Source organism: Cornus florida, unplaced genomic scaffold (genome assembly GCF_030987335.1).
Source record: "Cornus florida cultivar Cherokee Brave unplaced genomic scaffold, ASM3098733v1 CherokeeBrave_3.0.0_Hap2_Chr07, whole genome shotgun sequence".
Classification (NCBI taxonomy): Eukaryota; Viridiplantae; Streptophyta; class Magnoliopsida; order Cornales; family Cornaceae; genus Cornus; species Cornus florida.
Window position 1 is genome coordinate 27,038,989 of NW_026775577.1, and position 24,778 is coordinate 27,063,766.

At 37.1% G+C, this 24,778-nt stretch overlaps 1 protein-coding gene across 1 annotated transcript; it reads left to right on the plus strand.

The window, feature by feature from the left end:
* The first annotated feature begins 12,477 nt into the window (after positions 1–12,477).
* LOC132267605 (uncharacterized) lies at positions 12,478–13,167 on the plus strand. The gene has a single exon (XM_059768744.1). The coding sequence runs from the start codon at positions 12,498–12,500 to the stop codon at positions 13,014–13,016; it is 519 nt and encodes a 172-aa protein (XP_059624727.1). The 5' UTR covers positions 12,478–12,497; the 3' UTR covers positions 13,017–13,167.
* Positions 13,168–24,778: the final 11,611 nt, after the last annotated feature.

Sequence of the window (24,778 nt, forward strand, 5' to 3'; positions counted from 1 at the left end):
AAGTCCCTCGTTCAGTGACAAATGAAGTTTTCTCTTCATCAACTGGGTCCATAGGAATTTGGTTATAACTGGAATAAGCATCCAGGAAAGTTAACTGCTCATATCCTGTGGTGGCATCTACCATTTGATCAATCCTGGGCAATGGGAAACTATCCTTTGGGCAGGCTTTATTTAGGTTAGTGAAGTCGATGCACACTCTCCATTTCCCATTCTTCTTCTGCACTACAACAACGTTAGAGAGCCAGGCTGGGTACTGAACTTCTCTGATGAATCCGGCTTCAAGCAGCCGATCAACCTCCTCAGCTATAATCTGATTTCGTTCTGGAGCAAATCTTCTCTGCTTCTGCTTCATTGGCTTTGCATTCGGATCCACATTGAGGGAATGGCAGGATACAGCAGGATTTATCCCTGGCATATCTGAATGGCTCCATGCGAATACATCCGCATTCCGAATCAAGAAATTAGTTAACTCTAGTCTCTCTTCTTCAGTGAGTCTGGTTCCCACCCTTGTTGTTCGGTCTGGTTTCTCATGATCAATCTTTACTTCATGAAGGGGTTCTGTGGTTAGAACTGGTGGCTCCTCCCCCCCATCCTTGCTGGGAGGAGGGTTCTGTAATTGCTATTTTGGAATGGCTGAACGGATGTGATTTTTCCCTTTTCCAGCAGATTTCAAAGTAACTGAATAACATTCTTTAGCCGCAACCTGGTCCCCGTGTATATCTATCACCTTGGTCTTATCTGGACCCAAACATCGCATCACTTGATGTAAGGTTGACGGAACGCCCTAAATTCTGTGAATCCATCCTCTGCCCATCAAGAGGTTGTATGATGGATGAATTTCCACTATCACAAAACTTTCAGTCAAAACCCGCTCAGCAGCTTGTACTGTCAATTCCACTATTCCAATGGGTTCCACTCGCTTCCCATCAAATCCGAGTAACGGATTTCCTGTGGGTTTGAGTTTTTCGGGTTCGATCTCCAGTCGGTCGAACGTCACCCTGGGCATGACATTCGCACTACTTCCTGGATCAATCAGGACTCTCCGAACCAGGCATTCTGCAATAATCAGACTGACGACTAGTGGATCTTCATGAGGAATCTGAACGCGTAGTAGGTCCGTTTTATCAAACTTTATCGACGTGGACGTGTTCTGCTGGTGCAAAGCACGCACACTACTAATTCTTCTTTTCAGCTGGGCCTGGCGTAACCTCGTTCTGAGCAACTCCTCTGACTCCGTCGTTTGTTCAGGCCGGCCATGAATTACGTTTATAATCCGGACGGGCTGAGAGTTGTGTTGGTTCGGCCTCTGGTTCTGCTTGATTTGTTCAGTCGGGCAGTTATGCTCTTGCGCCGGATCCTAAACATAGCTTGCAAACTCCCCCTTTGCGATCAGCATCTCTACCTGCCTCCTTAGGTTCCTGCATTCGTTAGTCTGATGCCTATGGAAAGCACAATGTTTAGTCTGATCCCTCTGTTCAAGAGGCTGCCTGATTGGCAGAGAAGGACGAAACTTATCTTTGTTCTCCTGGTATAGCTTTGCTAAGGTGACTCTGAGTGGAGTGACTGATTCCTCCTCCCTGGGCCTCTTCTCTGCCTTCCATGAGGGGTGACGTTGCAGTTGAGCTTGTTTTTACCGGATCTTGGCTTTGGACTTCTCCTCCGTCGAAATAATTGACGTCTTCCTTGAATTAGCTGCTTCTTCCTCCTCAAGGCGAACAAAACCGTCAGCTCTCTCGTTCAGCTCGTCCATTGTCTTTGGCGTATTAACCACCAAGCTGGTATGGAACGGCGTCCCCCGGTTCATTGCGAGTTTAAATGCTTGGACTGCTGTTGACGGGTGACACTCCATTACCATGCTTTTAACGAGGATGAACTGGGTGAGAACAGCTTGGAGCCGCTCATCCTCATGCTGCTTCATTGTAAAAAGGCTCGATACATCCTTAGCCGGACACTTATTCCCGTAATACTGGCTTATGAACTTATCGCATAAGTCCTGGAAACTGGCGATTAAGCCTTGAGCCAGATTCTTGAACCAATTGAGAGCTGGTCCAGCCAAGCTTGTAGGGAAACACTTGCACATCAAAGGATCATTATTAGTATTCAAAGCCATTTTCAACTGAATATGGTATATGTGATCGACCTGATCGGTTGTTCCGTCAAACAGAATGAAGATCGGCATGGAAAACTTCTTCGGATTCGGCGCATTCAGAATTTGATCAGTGAACGGCGATGTGACCGTCCTTGCTGAGGAACGCAATGCTTCGTTTTCTCTTGAAAATCGTGACGGAAATCCTCGATCGGCAGATCTCCTTTCTAAGCTATGGTAATCAACTGTCGCTAATGAAGGTCGGTATGACGGATCGAACGACCTATCCTCCGTAAATTCACTCCGCTATGGTGACGCAATCCCATGTTCATATGCCGGTGCTTCCTCCCTCATAATCTGTTTGTGATGCGGTTCCAGACGAACAGATCCTTCTCGGTCCTCTACTCGGCCGACATTCAGATTACCGATTATACCTTCATCACGACGTGGACCACCACGATTGACATCTTCTGGATCACCTTGACGATCAGCTTCGAACGGTAAAGCTCCATCTCCTTCAGGAGGAGGCCTCGAAATTACAGGAGCCTCGCGATGCTCCATTCTAGCTCGTAGCTCTGCATTTTCTTTCCTCAAAGCATCGATCATGTTCATTAGCTCATCGAGCTTCGTCTGCTGGCCGTTCTCCAAAGAATTCCAGTTCGCCTCTCCGATCATCATTCCAGACCGGAGCAAAGTCATCAACTGCAGGCTTCTTGATCAAATCGGAGTTCCGCTAACACGCGCACACCAGATCTGAACTTACACTTGCCGAATTCGGTCCACTACTGGCCGGATTCAGTAATCATAACAGATCATAACCGCGTAGTCCGCCGGATCAAGCACGGATCTGATCTGCTTGAATCGGACGCCAATTTTCCGAAATCAACCGGAACTTGGACTCGTCAAGACAGATCGTATTATTACCAATGTTGATTCAGCTTTCGCAGATTAATCGTCTTCCTCGCAGAATGCGTTGAATCGGTCCGATCTGGAATGATATCAATCAATCCTTCCTGTTCTTCCCACAGACGGCGCCAATTGAAAGTACAAATAATTTTTCCCTAATTGTAGAGAGAGAAACTTTACACTCCCAATGATTTTTTCAAACCCTTTTCCCTCTCAATCCCCCTTTATTTATAGACGGTTATAACCTCCACTGAGCTAGACCTATCTTGTTCTCTTTTGGCTGGACTCGACTTCCCTCATTATAACATGGGCTTCTGAAATGACTTTATGGACCTGGGCCCATCCGGCGCGAACTTGCTCCATCCCATTTGTCCACACCCGACCCGTCCTATGTAATATGGATCACACCAAACCTGGGTCATTTTGGTGTCCTCAGAAATATATCATGTTAGTCCTAAAAATCTCTAAAGAAATTGAGTCAATGCATGCTCATTCCCTACGAATAAACTTGTTAGTCTTGTTTATTCACTCCGAAGTTACTAGGTGTTTTGTAGGTAAAGAAACTTTGTTGTGGGATACACAACACTCTTAGACATGCTAGAAGTTTTGAAGTATTTTTTATGACATTGAATATGCACATGTTAGCATATCATGTTTGCTTTTGTTTATTTTGACAAAGCTTGTATCTTTTGATTCCATGTACGTAATGTGTACCTAAGTATACTCTTTACAATGTATTTGATATGTATAAGATGAGTCCGGAGGCATTGACATGTATATTGAATTCTATGTATGTTTTAACTTCATGAAATATTATGAAAATATTGAAAAATGCCAAGTCATTGTCTCACCATGGTTGCATCGGGTGTGGGAATTCCATTTTCATTCTTTCATAGGGTCTCATAAATCTTGTATGAAGTGTGGCCAAGGGCCAAACGGTCATTTGAAATCATTTGTCAATTTTGGTTTTCATGTTTTCCATTTTAAGTCCATTTTTGCCTTTTCGGCCGTTGGGGGGTCAGATTTTGCATCGGTAGTATTTTAAGCCATGGACCATTGTAGCACATCCTAATTAGTAAGTTACGTCTGCGTGCATGGTCATTTTCAAGAAAAAACCCTTTCCTTGTGATTTGAGCCTCCAATGGACTCATTTCACATTTTTTCTTGCATAATCCGGTTTAAGGGCATTTTGGGATTTTCTTTAGGGAAATAAATTCCGACCTTGACATGGTCACTTAGAAAACGTGATTTTAGGGGGGGTTTCTTCTTCGTGTTTTTCTAGAAAATGTCGCCTTCGTGCCGGAAATCCCATGCAAATTTCAGCTTTCTGTTATGCATATAGCAGCTTTTTAATCCTCTTGCCCTTTTCTGATCTAGGGGCATTCTGGGTACTTCACAGTGCATTTTTTTCATTTTCTTCCACGCATCAGGTAGAAAATATGATTTTAGGGGCGGTTTCTTCTTTGTGTTTTTACAAAAAAAATCGTTTTGATGCCGAAAACAACTCGCAGATCTAGAAACCTGGTGCGTTTCAGGTTTTTCCGGAAAAAGTGCTGATCTAAGGGGCATTTATGGTATTTCACTTGTAAAATAAAATCTTCTCTTGACATGTTCATGTAGAAAACATGATTTTGGGGAGGGGGGTTTGTTCACAACTTTTTGCCAAAAAAATGTAGTTTAAGCCCTCAAAACCACATTTGAAGTCCAAAAATCTGTGCAGGTCCTGCCTAGCTTTGAACCCAGAAAGTTGGTTTTTTTGAAACTTTGAGGCTTCATATCTTCTTCGTCCCGACTCTAAATCAAGTGATTTTTGAGTCTAAGTTTATTAGTTTTTGCTGGTCTATACAATGGTATGCACGGTTGCATCCAATTCTATCTTAAAAGACCATTTTACCCCTTGTCAAATACCCTTGCCGCACTGATTTTAAACCCAAAAGTTGGTTTTTTTTAAAACTTTGACGTTTCATATCTTGTTCATCCGGACTCCGAATCAAGTGATTCTGTAGTCTAGATTCATTAATTTTTCTTAATCTATCTAATAGTATGATCATTTGCATCTAGTTTTGTCTGAAAATACCATTTTTCCCGTTGTAAAGTACCCTTGCCGCAATGATTTTTAACCCGGAAAGTTTGATTTTTATGAAACTTTGGAGCTTCATATCTTCTTCATCCGGATTCCGAATCAAGTGATTCTTAGGTCTAACTTGGTTAAATTTTTGTTGTCTTTCTAATGGTGTGCTCGATAGCACCTGATTTTATATTTTCAGAAATATCCATTTTGCCCTTGGGGCTAAATTTGTTCGGTTTTCTTTTAATTTGTTTCCGCTACTTTCTTTGAGTCCTGTGACTTCATAGGAACTCACAGATGTGTCTTAGGAATGATGTACATTCCCAAGGACATTGCTTCCATGTGAAAAAACTATTTTGCCCTTGGGGGCCTGTTCGGTCTTTTTTTGATCATTCGCTTCCGTATTTGGATCCGTTATCGGGTCAATGTTCGGTTCATCACAGGACATACTGACTTGAAAAATCGGGGCCGTCACAACTTAGGTTTTGTCAATCTAATTAGACGTTGGCCTGGAATTAATTGAAGAATTAAATATATATTTTCTGTTAATTACCTAGATGGATGCTGGAATTTAACTTGACGAATTAGTAAACTTTGTCTCGTTTAACTACATGGATGGATTTTGGATTTTTAGTTGATGACTTGTTTAAATTATGTGTTTATCAACTATATGGATATTGTGAACTTTATTTGATGTACTGCTTATAATGTTGCATCATTTACGGATTATTTGCATGCTATGCACGGGTATGGGACAGTGACATATAGAGGGACGGATTAGATCAAAACGCTAAATCCAACCCATTCATACATACAAAATGGATTAACTAAAACAGTTAAATCCTACATGGTTTCATGTCCTGTCAACTAAAACAGTTGAACGACATATTGGATGGTTGTTTATATTTTCTGTTAATAGGAAGGATAGGGATTTAATTAAAACATTTAAATCCTAATTTTATGTCGTGTCATGGCAACGAACAGTTGAGCGGCACTACATTGGTTTGGATGGGAATTTATATATATAAATTATGGTTCCGCGATCTGGCTTGAGTCTCATAGTCGACGGTTAGGGAGCATATATACAGTAGGATGCGTAGCTAGCTATGTTGGTTGAGGTATACCCTGTCAGGCATAGGTAGTCATGCCTACTCAGGTGGGTTTTGCATGTTGCCTTCTATTCAGGTTGAGACCCTCAGCATAGTCTAGAGAGAGTCCTGTAGTGTGGATATATATTTATCTATTAGGGACTATATAGATATGGTTGAGACATCTAGGATGTATCTGCGTATCGGGTCTCTGTTTGGATTGTAATTAGGATAGAACTTGTTCGTGGGCCTGACCCACTCTTATTTTTCAGGTAACGGACGGTTCTAGGTCTTAGAGCTTGTTCATGCTGAGCAGAGACGGCTTCTCATTCTTCCAACGAAGTAGGAGTTTCTTCAGTTCTTTAGTTGTTGATTTCAGTGTTGGAGTTTATTAGGGGTCCACCAGATGGATTCCAGAGTTGTATTAAAAGTGGAGAGTTGGATGTATCAGAATATTTCTTTATTTGTAAAATTTTATTCTGAGGTTTCAATATGTGGAGTATCATTTTAATTTCTTTTAGCAGTTTTATTTATTCCTGTTTCTTAATTGTATTCTGTGTTCATTTATTACTAATTGGTTTGATATCCTCGGGTAATCGGGCGTGGGCCTGGCCAACCCGCATCCGGAAATCTGGGGGTATCACAAAGGTTATAAATTTTACGAGTTTCACTCAGGTCGTCATCCCTGAGAGAATTAGTTTTTATAAGTTTCACTCAACTTGTCTCTTTAGTAAGAGAATTAATTTTTACGAGCTTCACTCAGCTCGTCCCTTTAGTAAGGGAATTAGGTTTTACGAGCTTCATTCAGCTCGTCCCTCTGGTAAGGGAATTATTTTTTACGAGCTTCACTCAGCTCGTCCCTTTAGTAAGGGAACTGTTTCATGAGCTTTACTCGCTTAATCCCTTTAGTAAAGGAGCTTGGTTTTTTGTTAGTTTTCTGTAAAGCATTAATTATCACATAGGTAGGTAACTGAAAACATAATATTTTATTACGTAAAAAATGAGGGTCATCCATCTCATTGGTGATGGTGACTTTATTGGAAAACAAAATAACATATGAGGGAGCTATCCTCTATTTAAAATGATTAATTGAGATGCCCCCAGTCTTATTTTGAATGACTTGATAAGGCTAATTCTAGCTGTGAGACAATTTTTATCACGCTAGCCTTCTAAGCTAAGTTAGACTCCCAGATCTACTTATCCAGAGATGATACAGATTTCCCCAATTGATTGTTGCCCCATAATGCGCTTATTAGGATTTGTCCCTTCATTAGTAAGGAACTTTTGTAAGTGACCCATTTGAATCAAATTCTCAATCCGATTCTTAAGGTCAAAACAATAATCCGTAGTGTGCCCATGATCCTGATGGAACCTGCAATACTTATCTTGAGATCTTTTCACTGGATCAGACTTCATCCTCTGTGGTCATTTCAATGACGCATCGTCTTGAATCTGTAAGAAAATATGGTCAATTGACATATTCAGAGGAGTGTAGTCAGCATACTTATCTGAGTCCTTCTCATAATATGTCCTATCGCTTTGGCTGAAGAATGATCTCTTATATTTGGTATCATTTTCATCACTGGCGAGAGGGGCTGACATCTTTTTGTCCTCTTCTTCCTTTCCCTTCAGTGCATTTATGGCGTCTTCAGCGTTCATGTGTTTCTGCGCTTTGATCAACAACTTTGCCATGCTGGTGGGAGGTTCTTTTGATAAGGAGAACAAGAATCTGGAGGTTTAGAGTCCTCCTATGAAAGCGATCAAAGCCACATTGTCGTCCACCTGTTCTACCTGCAACATCTCTGTGTTGAATCAGGTGATGTATTCCCTGATCGACTCTCCCTTCTATTGTTTCACTGTAAGCAGGTAGGTGGTCGGCCTCCTATGCCTCTAACCTATAATGAAGTAGCTCACAAACTGTTTACTCAATTCTTCGAAGGTGTCGATGGTTCCTGACTTCAGCTTGTTGAACCAAACTCTTGTCGATCCCTTAAGTGTTATGGGAAAAACTCTGCACATGATTTCATCTGGCACGGCGTGTAAATGCATAAGAGCTTAAAAGGTCTCCAGGTGATCAATGGGATCTTTGGTCCCATCGAAGCTTTCGAACGAGGGCATCCTGAACTTGCTAAGCAGGGGGCATTTCATAACAGCATGGCTAAACGGCAAATTGGTCCTCTGCACTAGGTCATTTATGGTGGCAGGACCTTTCCCTTTCATAGCCTGCATTACATCTTCCATTTTCGCCTCAAAATCCTCGATCTGTAGATCAAAATAAGTAACTTTCTCTGTCTTTTCCTCAACACAGAAGGTTGTGCCTATTTGAGGCTGGGGATTTCACGGAGGCGGAGGAGGAGGTTCTCTGTGTCGGTTCCCAACTTGGCTTTGTTCTGCCTTGAACTCGTGAGAAGGATCGTTTTCTCGGTCCTCCTCGTTTTCTCCCCCATCATTCAGATTGGGAGGATATGAGTTAGACAATTCTTATGGATGTGGTGGTCATGCTGGGATAAGATGTTGCAAGATCGCTGCATTTTGCTGGAACAATTGGTCCATACCCTGATTCAGAGTTTAGACCTATAGTTCCAATACTGCAAGCCGTTTCTGGTCATTTGGGACGTTTGGGTGTTCACCCGACCCTTCTCTTTGACTGGATCCCTGCAACAATGTTTCTTCTCCATTTCCGGCAAAGAAGAGAGTAGAAGATTGATGAATCTTGACGGCACCGGTGTGGTGCCTGCCAAGAGCTCTCCAACGATCAAGTCATTCACCAGAGGTCTAAAAGAAAGGCAATGATTTAATAATCATTTTTTATCATACCTGATTGACTGGTATGATCTCATTCTTATAACTGTTCTCCCTCAGTTCGTTTGCGAAATCAGAGGAGATCCGTTTGTTGCCAGATTTGTTGGGGATATGATCTACCCCTTTGAACTTTAAATTGTGCCAAGGTTATCCTTACCCTATTGAACCACATCATCTTATCTCTTGTTTAAATTCTCCTTATCATTTAGTATTATAATAATGATGAATGGGCATAGCCTTATATTAATGTAATTGATATACATGAAAAGGTTTGGGGGCAGATATATACAAATATGAGACTTGTATAAATGATATTCATTGTTAGAACATGTTGTAAAGGAGAATATTTGGTTAAGATTTATTGCTGATCTTTAGGGATTGCCTGGCTGTATTTTATGTTTAAATACAGGCCTAATCAACTTTGTAAATAAGGAAAATTAATATAGGCATAGTCAACTTTGTAAATAAGGAAAATTAGTTGTATAGTTATTTTGTTCCCTTTTTAATGCCATGTATAGCCTATAAGAAGTGTACGTGTATATCATTCTTAGTATCAATAAAATACCATTTCACTAAACAATTCTCTCCTAATTCTTTGTTGTTCAGAATCTTTAGATGGCATCAGAGTATGAACTTTATTTCTGAGTACTCTTTTCAGTAGGATGTCCAAAAAAAAAAAAAAAAAAAGAAATTTTTTACTAGGATATCTGAAGTCTAGCTTCTACAATGTCTGAAGTCTCATCTGAAGTCTCTTCTAAGCCTACTGAAAATTGTGGTCCTAATTCTGATTCGCACTCTATTCAGATAACCACTATACGCCTTAATGGAGACAATTTTTTGCGCTGGTCTTAATCAGTGCGTATGTATATCCGAGGGAGAGGAAAGATTGGGTGCCTAACTGGTGATACCAAGGAACCTGATTTGAAGGATAAGACTTATGCCACTTAGGATGCAGAAAATTCCATGGTTATGGCCTGGCTTGTTAATTCCATGGATGAAGACATCGCCTCTAACTATATGTGTTATCCAACGTACTGCCAAGGAAATCCTTGACAATCAATCCTAAGTGTACGAACTGCAACTACAGCTCAGAAAAATTCGACAAGAGGGAGATAACGTCACCAAATACTTCAATATGTTGAAAAGGCTATGGCAGGATCTGGATATTTTCAAAGTCGATGATTACAATCATGACAAGAAGACAGTGGAAAATAATCGCATCTACAAATTTCTCGCTGGCCTAAACGTAGAATTTGATAAAGTAAGGGGAAGGATATATCATTGGTTGTGGTCCTCTTCCTTCACGTGGAGAGGTATTTGCTGAAGTTTGGAGGGAGGAAAGCTGCCGTAGTGTTATGCTCGGGAAAAAAGGGGCTAAGGCATCGATTGAAAATTCTGCCCTAGTTGCTGCTGATGCAAATGAGAGTAGAACTTCCAATAGCCAGCGCAAAGCCGAGGACAAGCCTTGGATATGGTGTGATATCTGCAATAAACCCAACAGTAAAGACACCGATTGAACCTAATTTGAAACTCTAATCTGCTAAACCTGAAGATGTGAAGAATAGGTTCAATTTGAAAGGCTGGTTGGTAGACTGATTTATCTGTCGCATACTCGCCTAGATATAGCTTTTGTAATGAGCATGGTAAGTCAATTTATACACTCACCAGGTCTAGAACACTTCGAGGCTGTGCACTTTTAAGAATCCTAAGGTACTTAAAGGATTCATCAGCCTCTGCTAAACCCGGAGATGTGAAGAATAGGGAACAATTTCAGAGGCTGGTTGGTAGACTGATTTATCTGTTACGTACTGGCCCAGATATAGCTTTTGCAATGAACATGGTAAGTCAATTTATGCACTCACCAGGTCTAAAACACTTCGAGGCTGTGTATTTAATTTTAAGAATCCTAAGGTACTTAAAGGGATCATCAGGGAAGGGCCTGCTGTTTGAAAAGCACGGTCACCTACAAATTGAAGTATATACAGATGTAAACTGGGCTGGTAGTATAATTGATAGAACTGGGAGTATAACTGATAGAAGGTCAACATCTTGCTACTGTACTTTTGTTAGAAGAAACCTTTTTACTTGGCTTAGTGAAAAGCAAAATGTAGTGGCAAGAAGTAGTGCTGAAGCCAAACTTAGATCAGTTGCCCACGAAATTTGTGAGGTGTTGTGGGTTAAGAGAATCTTAGACGAGCTGAAGGTCTCAAGTCCCTCTCCGATAAAGGCATACTGTGATAACAAAGCAGCAATCTCAATAGCACATAAACTTGTTTTTCATGACAGAACCAAGCATGTTGAGGTAGACAAGCACTTTACCAATGAGAAAATAGAGAGATTGGGCAGATTTGTATGACCTATATACCAATTGATGAATAGATTACGGATTTTCTTACAAAGGGTCTGTCTAAGAAACAATTTGAGAAATTGATGGGACAAGCTGGCTATAGAAGATATCTTCAAACCAGCTTGAGGGAGAGTGTTGGAAAGGAGAATATTCGGTTAAGATTTTTTGCTGATCTTTAGGGATTGCCTAGCTATATTTTATATTTAAATATAGGCCTAGTCAACTTTGTAAATAAGAAAAATTAGTATAGGCCTAGTCAACTTTGTAAATAAAAAAAATTGGTTGTATAGTTATTTTGTTTCTTTTTTAATGCCTTGTATAGCCTATAAATAGTATATGTGTATATCAAAGTATCAATGAAATACCATTTTACTAAGATAATTTTCTCCTAATTATTTGTTGTTTAGAGATCATAGGTTAACTCAACTTGTGAGATAAAATATTTTTCAACTATTTAATATCAGTTACATGCATAAATCTATTTTTGTGTCATTCCACTATATATTCATTTATATATGTTTATTTATATATATATATATATAATTCAAGCTCAAGCCATCTTAAAGTTGGAGAAAATATCATGATCAAAAGATTTGATGAAATGGAAAATTAGGGCAAGAAAATTCTAGATCTCATTGTCACCATAGTGTTGAAGCACTAAAAGCACTAAATGACAGAAGAACTTTTGAATTTTATCCAATGGTCATTATTGAATGCCAATGAATATGTGATGACAAAACATCATATCCTGACGTGACGTGACATCCATGTAGTCAAGGAAAAAACATACCACTGTCTAGTGCACATAAAATACAGATAGATATATTTAGTTGAGGTTTTCACTGTGGGAAAAAGAGGGACCACGACAGACTTTATTAGTTCGTTCCCTCACCCGCCAGATAGATATATTTGGTTGGGGTTTTCACTGTGGGAAAAAGAGGGACCACAACAGACTTTATTAGGGAGTTCATTCCCTCAAACAACCCCCCGCGCCCCCCCCCCCCCCCCCCCCCCCCCAGATAGATATATTTGGTTGGGGTTTTCACTGGGAAAAAGAGGGACCCCCTTGGTTGGGGTTTTCACTGTGGGAAAAAGAGGGACTACAACAGACTTTATTAGGGAGTTCATTCCACCCCACCCCCCCCCCCCCCCCCCCCCCCCCCAACCCTTCTTTTAACTATGCTGTTTTGAATGTCCTAAATGGCATGCTTAGACATCATGTACAACCAAAACTCCACCAACAATGGCCTCTCAATGAGCCCTAGAATCTCCTTCTCAAATGACTTTGTGGACTCCTCCAATCACTCTCACCACCGTGAGAGGTCCTCCAGAGAAGCTCCGGTGTCCTCAGACTTTGAATTCTCTGTGACCAATTACTCCATGATGAGTGCTGATGAGCTCTTCTTTAAGGGTAGGTTGTTGCCATACAAGGACTGTGGCAGCAACCATTGCCAGAAGACCACTCTCAGAGATGAGCTACTGGTTGGCGACGACGACGGTGATGGCGGTACTGGCAAAGCTTCAATGAGGCCTCCTAAGGATTCCACCAGGTGGAAGGAGCTTCTGGGGCTGAAGAACACTCACATAGGGTCCAGGAAATCTGCTAAGAATGATGGGTTTGTAGAAAAGAGGCCTGCTTTGATTCAGGAGGAGGCACATGCCAACATGTCTTCACAGGTACGAATGAGAGAAAAAAATATAACTCAAATATATGTTTAGTCCAAAGTTCTCTTAACTTTTTTTTTATGAAGTTATTAAATTTTTTTTTTTTCCTTCTTCCTCGATCCGTTAAATACTCTCACACACCCACAAATGTTCACTGTGGAGTTGGAACCCATCACCTTCCCTTTAAAGGAAAAGAGGTTGTATCAGCTGGGATGGCTATTTTTTTTTATGAAGTTGAGTTAGAAGAATTGCCTACATTTATATATATATATATATATATATATATATATATATATATATATGACAGTCTTTTGTGGTCTTTCAAACCCAATTTATATATATATATATATATAACAGTATTTGTGGTCTTTGGAATTTAAATTATTTTGGACTCTGTGTGGTTCAGTTTTTAAAAAATAATATTCTAATTTTTTAAAAATGGACGTTTTCTTAACTGAGTTTTTTTGGAGAATAGTTTTCAAAAACCATCAACTAAACAATTTATTGATTTATTTATTTTTGTACAATTTTCTGATTTTTCAGTTTTCAAAATAAAAATTATCTGAAAATTTTGAACTGAACATGTCTTCGATGTTTAAGGGTTATTAAAAATTGATTGGGGGATTAACAGTTGTTATGTGTGTGTGTGTGTGTTTTTGTAATATATCTGATTTGGTGCATTTTGTCTGCAGGAAGAGGTCAGTGATGGAGGGTCGAGTTGCAGGGATGTGGAGTTGGGGATGTAATGACATTGTCGATGGTTATGTAGGTTTTGTAGGTGTCTAGGGATTTTTTTTTTTTTTTTTCCTTTTTTTTTTTCACTTTTTGTTTTTGAGAGGATGATGGGATGGTTCCATCTATTTTTTTAGTTGAGTTTTGGATAATTTTTAAAGGCCCTAATTAATTTTTGTTAATTAGTGGTTGGACTTAACCTTAGATTCATCTTAATTTCTTCTTCTGGTGTCTTGGTGTTCATTTCATTTTCATCCCCTAGGAGTTAGTGTTTTGCTGTTTTATGTACAAAATGTATGCAATTGAAAAACTTTTGGATCATATATAAAGTAACACGTTAAAGGGTTAGTTACCAAAATAAATAAATACTACATGGCTACGTATATGCATAAGTATGCTAGTATTTTATGATCACCTTTCGGAAAAAATATATATATATCCTGTGATTTATAATATTTTTAATGTTATTTTTGGGAGTATGGAATAGTAAAGTGGCAAAGTTTGATACGAACCATCAACATAACTCGAATACAACACGAGTTAAGCGAGTTTGGATTGACCTGAAACGGATTCGGGTCCTAAACGGTTTAGCATGATTAACCCGTTTGTTAATCGTGTCATGTTTGGATTGAAACCCCGTATAACTCGTTTAACTATATGTGTTATAAAAAAAATACTATTAAGTTTCAAAATAACTATATAAACTTGTACTAGGTATCTTATAATTTATTTAGTAATTTGGTTAGATTGAAACTTATATTTTTTTAATATTTATTGTTTGATCGAGTATTATTAATAATTTAAATAATATAATATTTCGTTTTATTAAATAAGTCATTAAACGGGTTACATGTATAATCTATTTAATAAACAGGCCTGGTTAGTGTTGAGGGTTCATAACACAATTATTAAATTGGTCCTATTTGGGTTATGTTGTTTAGTATAATATCCTTAGGTTGACGTGTTCGCACGAATTGCCACTCCTACGGAATTGACAGCTTGAAACTAAATTTTCTCCATTTTTAAATTTATATTGCCCATTTAGTGCTCCCAAATAAGGATAATTCATTTGGATTTTGAGCTGAATTGGATGAATTAAGAGCAACATTGATAGTGGTTGAATTGGGTTGTTTTTGTGATTGGATTAAATGAAAATTTTAGGAACAATTGTGAGGCCTGCGGCTATAAACCATTTTGCATTCCAAGATAAGATAATGTAGTATTTTGTGCTAGGGTAAATTTTGCTTATCTTCTCTAAGGTTTGTCAATATCCATATCGATCCTTTTTATGTTTCATAATTCCACTTATCTCTCTTGAGGTTTTAGTTATGTAACAATTTCCTCTACCTGGCTATTTAGCCCTTCTAATGCTTGAATGACATTAAACATTTCATGGGCAAAACGGTAAAAAAGTCATTGTCAGGAAAGGTAAGTGAAATTATGAAATGTAGAGGGTCTATTTGGGATATTGACAAACCTCAGAGGAGGTAAATGGAATTTATCCTTTATACTAATAGTTAGTGGTTATTTCCTATCAAGATAAATTGTGAAAAGATAAAGGGTAAAATTTTCTTATCTCTCCTGAAGTTTGTCAATATCACACATGGATCCTTCTATGTTTCATAATCTTACTTACCTCAGTTAAGGTTCTAGTTTATGTAATAAACAGAATCTGTTGATGTTAGCGGCAGAAAATTAATAAAAGATCAGTTTTGACCTTCTACCACAGGAAATGACAGTAAACATTTGATAAAATAACACACTACCATTATTAAGTTGGACGACAGTTATTAACAGGGAGGTAAGAGAAATTATGAAATGTAGAGAAAGTCTATGTAAGATATTGACAAACGTCAATAGAGGAAAGTGAAATTTACCAAACGGAGAAATTATTGAATGGTCAGGCACTAAAAAAGATAAATTGTGAAAATTCATTAATTGACTAGGGCATTATATAGTAGTAGTACTGGAAAGTAAGAAACTCAGGGAGGCATTGCATGTTGTAGTATTGGATAAAAAGGATAGAAAAAGAGAGAGATGGAGAGAAAGAGTAAATATATCTCTTGGTATGTGTGTGTGTGTGTGCGCATTTATGGTAAGGGATATATTTTAAAGAGGAAAAAAATATTTTTGGAATTTTGAATCTCGAACACCATATGTTCTTAGGGATGGCAAAAGTCTCTAACCCGACAGGAACCTACCCCGCCCCATTTAGGGAGGGTTAGGGGACCCATTTATGAAAATAGGGATGGGGGGTCGCGCGCCCCACCGGGGGGGGGGGGTATTGGGGGAAGGGTAAACCTGCCCCGATTATGGTGTAATTTCACTAAATTGCCCTTATATACTATGATATATTATTAAATTAGATTAAGTATGTATATATACACACACACACACACACACACACTTTTCTAAAACCTTAGTCCTAGCCTCTCATTTCATCTCACACTCTTGACACTTCAGAAACAGAGAGAGGCTCAAGCATCTACAAATCTATCTCTTCGACACCGACGGCAAGATCAATCCATCGTCGTTGATAACTTATCATCGTCGCCGGTAACCCATCAAACCATCATCCTCGCCGACAAATTATGATATATTACTAAAATAGGTTAAGTATATATACATATATACATAGAAGGAAACTTTAACCCTTATGTCGTTTCATGTCTCAAGTCTTGTTGAAAAAAAAAAAAAAAAAAAAAAAGTCGCAAGTAAGGATGGCAAAAATTCCTATCTCGGCGAGGCCCCGCCCCGTTTGTGGTGGTTTTGGGAACTAATTATGTTAATGGGGAAGGGGATTGCTTTGAAAAATTCAGTGGGTTTTGGTGCGATTATGTGGGTGAAAAAATTAAACAAGGATGGGATGGATAATGAAATCCCCTCCCCCCAAACCGCCTCATTGGCATCTCTATATGTTCTACTTAGGTGACTTCTCGATGATAATTATTTAATGGCTAGATGACATTACGTCCTTCACACACATTTTAAAATATTTAAGGGAAATACACAAAACTTAATAGAGAGTTGTTATATGCATTATTTATTTATTTTATTATTTTTTGCTTAGTGAAATTGACGGAAAAACATTATGTAGCTGACGATAATAATGGGAACAAGAACCAAAGGACCAAATGACCCAGCGATATCACTCTTTTTTTTCTCAAAAGAGAAGTCGGGGATTCGAACCTCAGTGGAGTTAGAGTGCGTGCGTAATTGCTTTAACTTCAAATAAATAAATGGGAACAAGACTGTTAAGTAATGCCATTAATTTTCATAGTGTGAATGAAAAATATGATACCTTTATAAGGATGTGACTACCTTACCGCCCCAACTTTTTCTCCCATCTCTCTCTAACAGGCAGCTTGGTCTTCTTCACTCTGCCTCCCTGCTCCCTTCCATGAGGTGGGGAGATGAAGGCCGCCTCCCACGGCTGCAATAAACTCGGCGTGTTTCAATAAGTGTGCTCCGTGTGTTTTTTTATGCCTTTTTTTTTTTTGTTTTCTTCGGCTAGATCTATTTATGTTCGGTTCGTTTTCGAATCACATGGGTAGATTTGTTATTTTCTCCGACTAGCTCTCTGGTCTAAGTCGGTTTTGGTTTTCCCCACCTCGATTTAATCATTTTTTTCTTGATTTGATCTTGTGCGGGGTTTCTTAGGTGTTGGAGCGCCTTGTGGTTGTAATTTTGTAGCGGTTGCCATGATGATGGCTAGATCTTTCGGTCTCTCTTGTTTGCTGCGTTCTTCCGTGGTGGTTTCATTTGCAGAGTGTTAGGCTCTGTTTCCTCCACAAATTTAGAGCATGTTCTTCATTTATTAGATTTGTTTCAAGATTTGTTTGCCTTTTTTGATTTGACTTTATGCCTCTGTACTGCCATCTTGACTTTAGGCCTTTGTACCTTTAAATGATAAAAAATAAATATAAATAAATAAATAAATAAACTTTATAAGCCAACTAGGTCCATGCATTGAATCCAAATAGTGTTTTTGAGTAGCTGGAATGACAAAAATAAGTTTTGTTTGGTTCTCACCATCCCAAATTGATCAAAAGAATTTTTATCAGCAGGACTCACCAGGTAGCTAGCTAGGAAGTTGTACTGAGACACACAGAGAATCAAGCAGTCAAAATGCCAGCCAAGCTCTAGCTGTGCATCATATATAAAAGTACATGTTGAGGTCATATTATGTCATTAATTTAAATGAATCCCAACATAAATTTGGGTGGATTCCAGTCAAATATGTACCTCAAAGTTTTGTCAGAGAGCCAACAAACTCTTGATGGTCTTCTGATTCTCTCCCCCTTTTCATACTTCAAAATGACATAAATTATCTAAGAATAAAATTATTAATAAAATAAAGGGTAAAGTAAATAAAAAATAAAAAATCTTTTTTCAATAAACCCCTTTGTCTATTTTTTCATGAAAAAATTTCCCTCAAATATTCAAAAAGGTATAAAAGTGAATACTTGAACTAAAATACCATTTTATTTAAATCATAATTCATCCGAATTTAAAAAATTCATATTTCATAAATGGTACATTCAAAAATTATAAATAATATATATGTACAAAAATCTTATGAAATAAGGATTTCAGAAATATAAGATTTGTACAACAAACCTCCATAACCAAAAAGAAATCGGCAATCTAAAAATCTGTTCTAACAATCTTATTTTATTTTAAAATAAAATACTGGGGATATTTGCAAAAAAAAATTCAGACTTATTCATTTACATATGAAGCATAACATATAAAAAATTTAGCCCAAAAAGAGATCGATTTTATGAGATATTATATTGTGCGTCAAAATATTTTTATTTTTTTTATAGACTCACCATTTAAAAAACAAATTAAAATGAAAATTTGATCTCTTTTGGAGTTAAATTTTTTATATGTTATTCTCCATATGTAAATGAATAAGTCTGAATTTTTTTTTTTTTTTTGCAAATATCCTGAATATTTTATTTTTAAAAAATAAAATAAGATTGTTGAAGTATATTTTTAGATTGTCTATTTCTCTCTGGTTATGGAGGTTTGTTACACAAATTTTATATTTCTAAAATTCTTATTTCATAAGCTTTCCATGTATATATTATTTATAATTTTTAAATGTACAGATGGTGAGATATGAAATTTTGAAGTCCGGACAAATTAAAATTTAAATAAAAGGACAATTTGATTTTGTCTCTTTTATTCTCTCAAATAATTGAGGGGGTTCTTTGGTAAAAAATAAATAAAGATAATTTATTGAAAAAGCTTATAAGTTAAGAGGGTTTTTATACTTTACTCTAAAATAAATAGTGATAGAAAATCCAAAATTGAACACATCCGACACTAATAAAATGAATAAGGATAGAAAGTCCAAGACTGAACACTTAGGACTAACTAAAAGAGGACTTTCAAATTACTTATCATTATTCTAATAAAGTTATTAATGATATAATTCTGACACCGAAACTTTCGGTCAACATTAACTCCATTAGTTTTCTTGGATGGTTGGATGTTATCTCCTTGGTCTATAAAAATTTGCAGCTTTGTAAGACACCTCTTTTTTGTCAGGAAATAAGTGAACAGAACAATGAGACATTTTAAAGGTCTCAATTAATTTTTGGATTCATTCCATAAAACTCTCCTGGACTACTAAAATTTTCATATTAACCTTATGTTATTGTGCAATTAACTTTAAGGGCGAGTAATAATTTTTAAGACACATTTATCGTTTGTTTGTTTTAACGTAAAATAACTTTTTTTGGAAAATATTTTTCTTTTCAGCATCGTTTGTTGCAACGTAAAATTTTTTTTTTGAATTTTTTTTTTTTAGGTAAAATATTCTTTTATTTTTACTTTGTCGATGTTTGGCAAAGGTCTATGTCGAGGTTAAGGTCGAATCCATCGGGTGGGACATGTAAAATAACTTGCTGAAAATTGATGGATAAATTATTTTTGTTAAATTTTAGTATTTTTTTTTTTGGTAAATATTTTACGACAACCAAACATCAGAAAATAAAAAAATATTTTCTAAAAAATATTTTACGTCCAAACAAATGCTTCAAGAAAAATATTATTTTTATTTTTATTTTTTTTGTATTTAAAAAAAGATTTAGGTCAAGACTAAGTCCAGTCTATCAGGTTGGACGTCTAAAATAACAAGACCAAAACCAACAAAAACACAGACACTAAATGTAAACAAAGCAGAACAAGACTTAAGAATACAAGAGTGGGAGTAAAATCCGCACGGGTAGCTTAGTGGATAAAAGGTCTCTTGGGGCAAATTGTAAACTCGGAACGTCCTTTGTTCGAATGTTTGTGCACATATCTCGAGTTTACAAACCATCCACCACTGGTTTTAAAATTCATCTTAGTAATATGGTTAGCAAGAATTGAAATTGATCAGATGGAGATTAGTATTTGATTTGGAGCGGTCTGATTCTCAATATGGTTCAGTAAAGGCTATTGAGTTTTGGTGGTTTGGTTGTATTCTTTGGTGCTTAGATCTTTGAACTCTGTTTTTGCCCCTTTTGCTATAATGTTGGTCTGTTTGGTGGTATAAATTGACTTCATTATTATTATTTTTAATATTTTTTTCCCCTGGGTGTGATTATTTTATTGATACAATAATGATACAAGAATACAAGAAGAAAAATGGAATTTAAATCCTCAAGAAAACTACAGAATTAAGCAGAAAATGCAAGGCTTCTACTTTCAGTCGAAAAGGCTGAATCCCAGCTAAACAAGCATCAATTGCAAGCTGTGTAGGTGTCCTGCTGTGTTCCACATGTAAGTAATCATTCATTTCTGCTGTGGAACACACGTACTTTCATTTATTTCCTTCCAAAGGTGCCATACAGTTGAAGACCACGAGAGATCTTTGGTCCTAGGCCAATCACGTGCTGACACATAAATAAATACGTCAGCTTTATTTCACTTTTATTTATGTAATTGGCCGGGACCAAATAATAATTTCTGAAAGATAAAAGACTAACAATAAACTTAAGACTTCATGTCTGCTGCTTTTTAAAAGTTGTGTAAACCATTGAAGCTACTGAAAGTCAGTCAAGTGGCAAATGTCTATAATCCAATTCCAAACCTCGTCCAGGGAGCCATCATCACCGTTGTAGCAAATTTGCCAAATGGCAGAGATGCTATGTTCGGTTGTATAGAATTGAAGTCTTGAAATTGGTGGAATTGAAGAAAAGTTTAGTTCGATGTTACAGAAAAGTGAACTAAAATTTTCTTCAATTTCAATTTCAAGGACCCAATTTCATGCAGCCAAATATATACAATTCCTCTTGTCATCAAGTTGCAGAATTAATAGCTAACAGCAAAGTGTAGGAGATCCTAGGTCTGTATTACCTCCAAACAAGTTTGTAGCAACCAACTCTTAATTATCAAATACTCTGCTCAAATTCCAAACTGCCTTGGAAAATTCCATGCTTCCATTTAATTCTGTCATCCTCTGTGTGATTAGAGAATGTATGTCAATGTGCTGCAGTTTCCTGAGGCCAACTCTGTGGCATAAAATTGACTTCACTTGGGAAAAATAATAATTTAAGCTCCAAGTTGTTCAAACTGAGTTTACATCATGATTCTATGCTTGACAATCTCAATACTAAAAGCCTGATTCATATAAGAAAGTGGTTCAAAAAAGCATAAGATCCTTTAACAAAAACAAAACCAGAAGGCCTACAAAAAAAAAAAAAAAAAACACACACACACAGGCCACTGAGAACTACAATGCAAAATTCAGCTGAAACAACTAGTATCAAGAGCAACCCAAAACAAGTACAACCCGGCCGAACGAACATCCAAAACAAAATACAAACCAGCCAACTCAAAACAATTATAGATTCTAGGAGATTCCAGGATCAATATTGGTCTGGTTTTTCTTGACACCATGGAAGGGGCTGACTTAGATTCTCACTAGCTCTGAGGTGATTATGGTCTTCTACATTTAAGTCGAAAATTCCTTGAGTTAGAAGATTACGACATTATGTCGCTGCAAAAACACGTAATGTTCAAAAACAATTATGTTGTTAGAAAAGAGGCAAGGCAATAATACATGACAATTGTTAAGAAAAAGCAAGAAATGGTCTTTAAGGTTTTTCCATGAAATCTGAAAGTCCAATATTCATTTATGACATTTCAACCCATTTCGCAGTAAATGAAATTAGTTCTTGAATTTAATTTCTAAATCATACAAACTCAATAACGATAACTCACCATGTCATATTTATCTTAATGGCCTCAAATTCTACTTTAAATTCTATAGAAAGTGTGACAGGACCATTCAAATTTAAGTGGACAAAGGTTGCTTACAACTGAAAGAAGTTCATTTTTATGGAAATAAGGTTCCAAATAATCAATGTAGTTAATATCATGTCTCCAAATGAGATTTGCTGTATTGTATGGTCATTCAAGTAAAAGAAAGCAGGAGCTGACAATTAGGTTTCGTTATTTCTCAAAAGTATAGTCTTTCGGGAAAATGAGTAATGCAAACAACCATCTTTGTAACCCGCAAATCCAATCCTAACTACAGTTTTACATTCAATAATTGATCATCCTTCTTAGCTCCTGAAAAGTTTCCGAATTCCACAAGAAAATATCCAAATAAATTAGATAAAAACACAAAGCTTAACCAAATAACAGTCGAATTGAATACATATGTGTCAAAAAATTGTATAAAAAGGAACAAGAAATTGATAGTTGGTGTACCTCAGAAGAAGGATGAGTGGCTAATACAGCCTGAGGAGAAACAAAAACCACACAGATTTTCCGTTGGCAACTTTTGTTTCTGCACATCCAAACTGTTACCACAAAATTGGGTTGATAAAGTGACTCTCGGCTCCCAGAAGTTGCTTGAACTTTGGAAGAATTGGATCCTCTTATGCTGAGAGATGGTGGAAGAGGTTGGGAATCATTGTTTGTGGAAACATTAGGGCTTTTGGAGGAGGCTAGTATTATTTCCACAACCGTAACATTATGATCGAATACAGTTCTGCCATTTTTCCCTGTTACATGTGGTCATAAGCAAGGTATATAAAAAAGAAAATGTTGGTATATGTTATGGGAACTATTACCATTGAGCATTGATCTCTGCCTGGAACTTGATCTCATAGCTCTCAACCTTTGTCTTCAGAGTCTCAAAATCAGCATCAAACTTCTCAGAGACTTCCCTCACTTTCACAAGCTCTGCTTCCAGGTTTCTGATTTTATATTTGGCATTATCACATTTGAATTTAGCATCCATATACCTCTCTAAGTCCAAGGAAAATTCTGAATCGAAGAGAAGGGTTCGAAACCAGCTCGGTGGATAAATTAAAAATCTAACATCCATGCCCAAATCCACAAATGATTTCAACGTCTTCTCCCAAATTGGAAAATTTCCCCCAAGGGTGGTGATCTTGCAGGCTTTTATGGCATCTGCAATTTTGACAGTTTCTACAATCATGCCAGCAATCAGTGGCACCATTAGTGCCCCGTAGATAAGCACTAGCATGAGGAAGCACAGGCCTAGTGCGGCAGAGCTCATAGTACTTAGTCCGTATATGCTCGGGGATCTCAGAATCTATACACACCCTGTTGAGATGAATGTTGAAAGTTTCAAAACTAACAGCACGGTCAGAATCATTAGATAATTTGGAGCCTGCAGGAACTTTCAAACCAACCACTTCGCTATCGTTGTCAAATTGTTCTACTGGCAGCACAACAAGGACACAATATTATGGACTCACCAAATTAGAGTTCATATGCATACATTCACATGACTAAACATGTTAGGGTTCATAAATTCCATGTTTTGAACCTCAAATTTGCCTTAATGAATGCACCAAGCGCTTATGAAACTCAGAAATCCTTTAGAGCAGGGACTGAGTTTAATCAACTGAAAGACCAATTGAAGCTCACTGGACTAGGTCCAATTGATCAAGTATATACTTCAATCATTCAGTCTTTGAAATAGCAATTTCTAAATGTGATTCACTCTATAAACACACTAATCATTTTCAAATCCAAGATCTATATAAAAGGACCATATGCTCCAGAAAACACTTACAGTGGTGTGTTCTGCCGCATGAAATTGGAGGCTTGGAATTAGAATTGGAATTGGTTGAATTTGAGAATATTTTTGTTCAATTCTTTTAGTTATTTTTCTCAAATTCCATCAATTCCAATTTCATACAGCCGAACACAACCTTAGTATAAAACTGAGCTATCTTAAATTTTTGAGGCAATTTAGATTGCATCCTAACAATTAAATTACTAGAACTTTGTTTCGTTCATCAATCATATAAGGGACCAAATAGTCTATAATTCCATAATTTTTTCACTGAGTTCAAAATTATAATCAAAGCATTGATATCTTTTTGAGCAGCATAATATTACTTCATAAAAAATAAAAAAAATAAAAAATTGTGAGGGCAAAGAAACAAACCGTCTCCTGATCAGGATCAGCATCGAGACCTTCACGTTGCTCAACTTCAATTATATTCATCATTCATTCACTCAACACTTGTGTGTGCATATGAGTATATGACAGTGTGTGTGAAGGAACAACACAGAAATTAGTGAAGAAATGGCAAAGAAGAGGAGAGTTCAAAGAGCGGAATCGTGATAATCGCAAAATTAAATCATAGTGAGAATTTGAACGAGAGTGCGCTCGAAGTGTGAGACTACGGCCATGTTTGCACGCTCCCACTTCTACACTTAACACAGATTAGATGAAAAGAAACCTAATGAATCTACTCAAATTGGGCACTGCTATTTGGTGGATAGGAATAGGAGGAGGGGAAAAGAATGGTAATTATTGAAAAAAAAGAAAAGAATGGTAATTAAATGGAAGGAGTATATAAATTTTGAGGAAAAAACAAAAAACAAAAACAATAAAATGAAGAAGAGGGTTTTGGAGGGAAAAATAGGAATGATGAGTAAAGTTTTTTCTATCCACGCACAAATTATGAAAGAAAATGGCCACAAAGTTTAAAGATATTTTTTTTGTATCCATTTTATCTTTACTTTTTGTAAAAGACAAAATTATACACATGAGGATTGGATAAATTACTTTCAACTTTATTTACTCTTAAATTCAC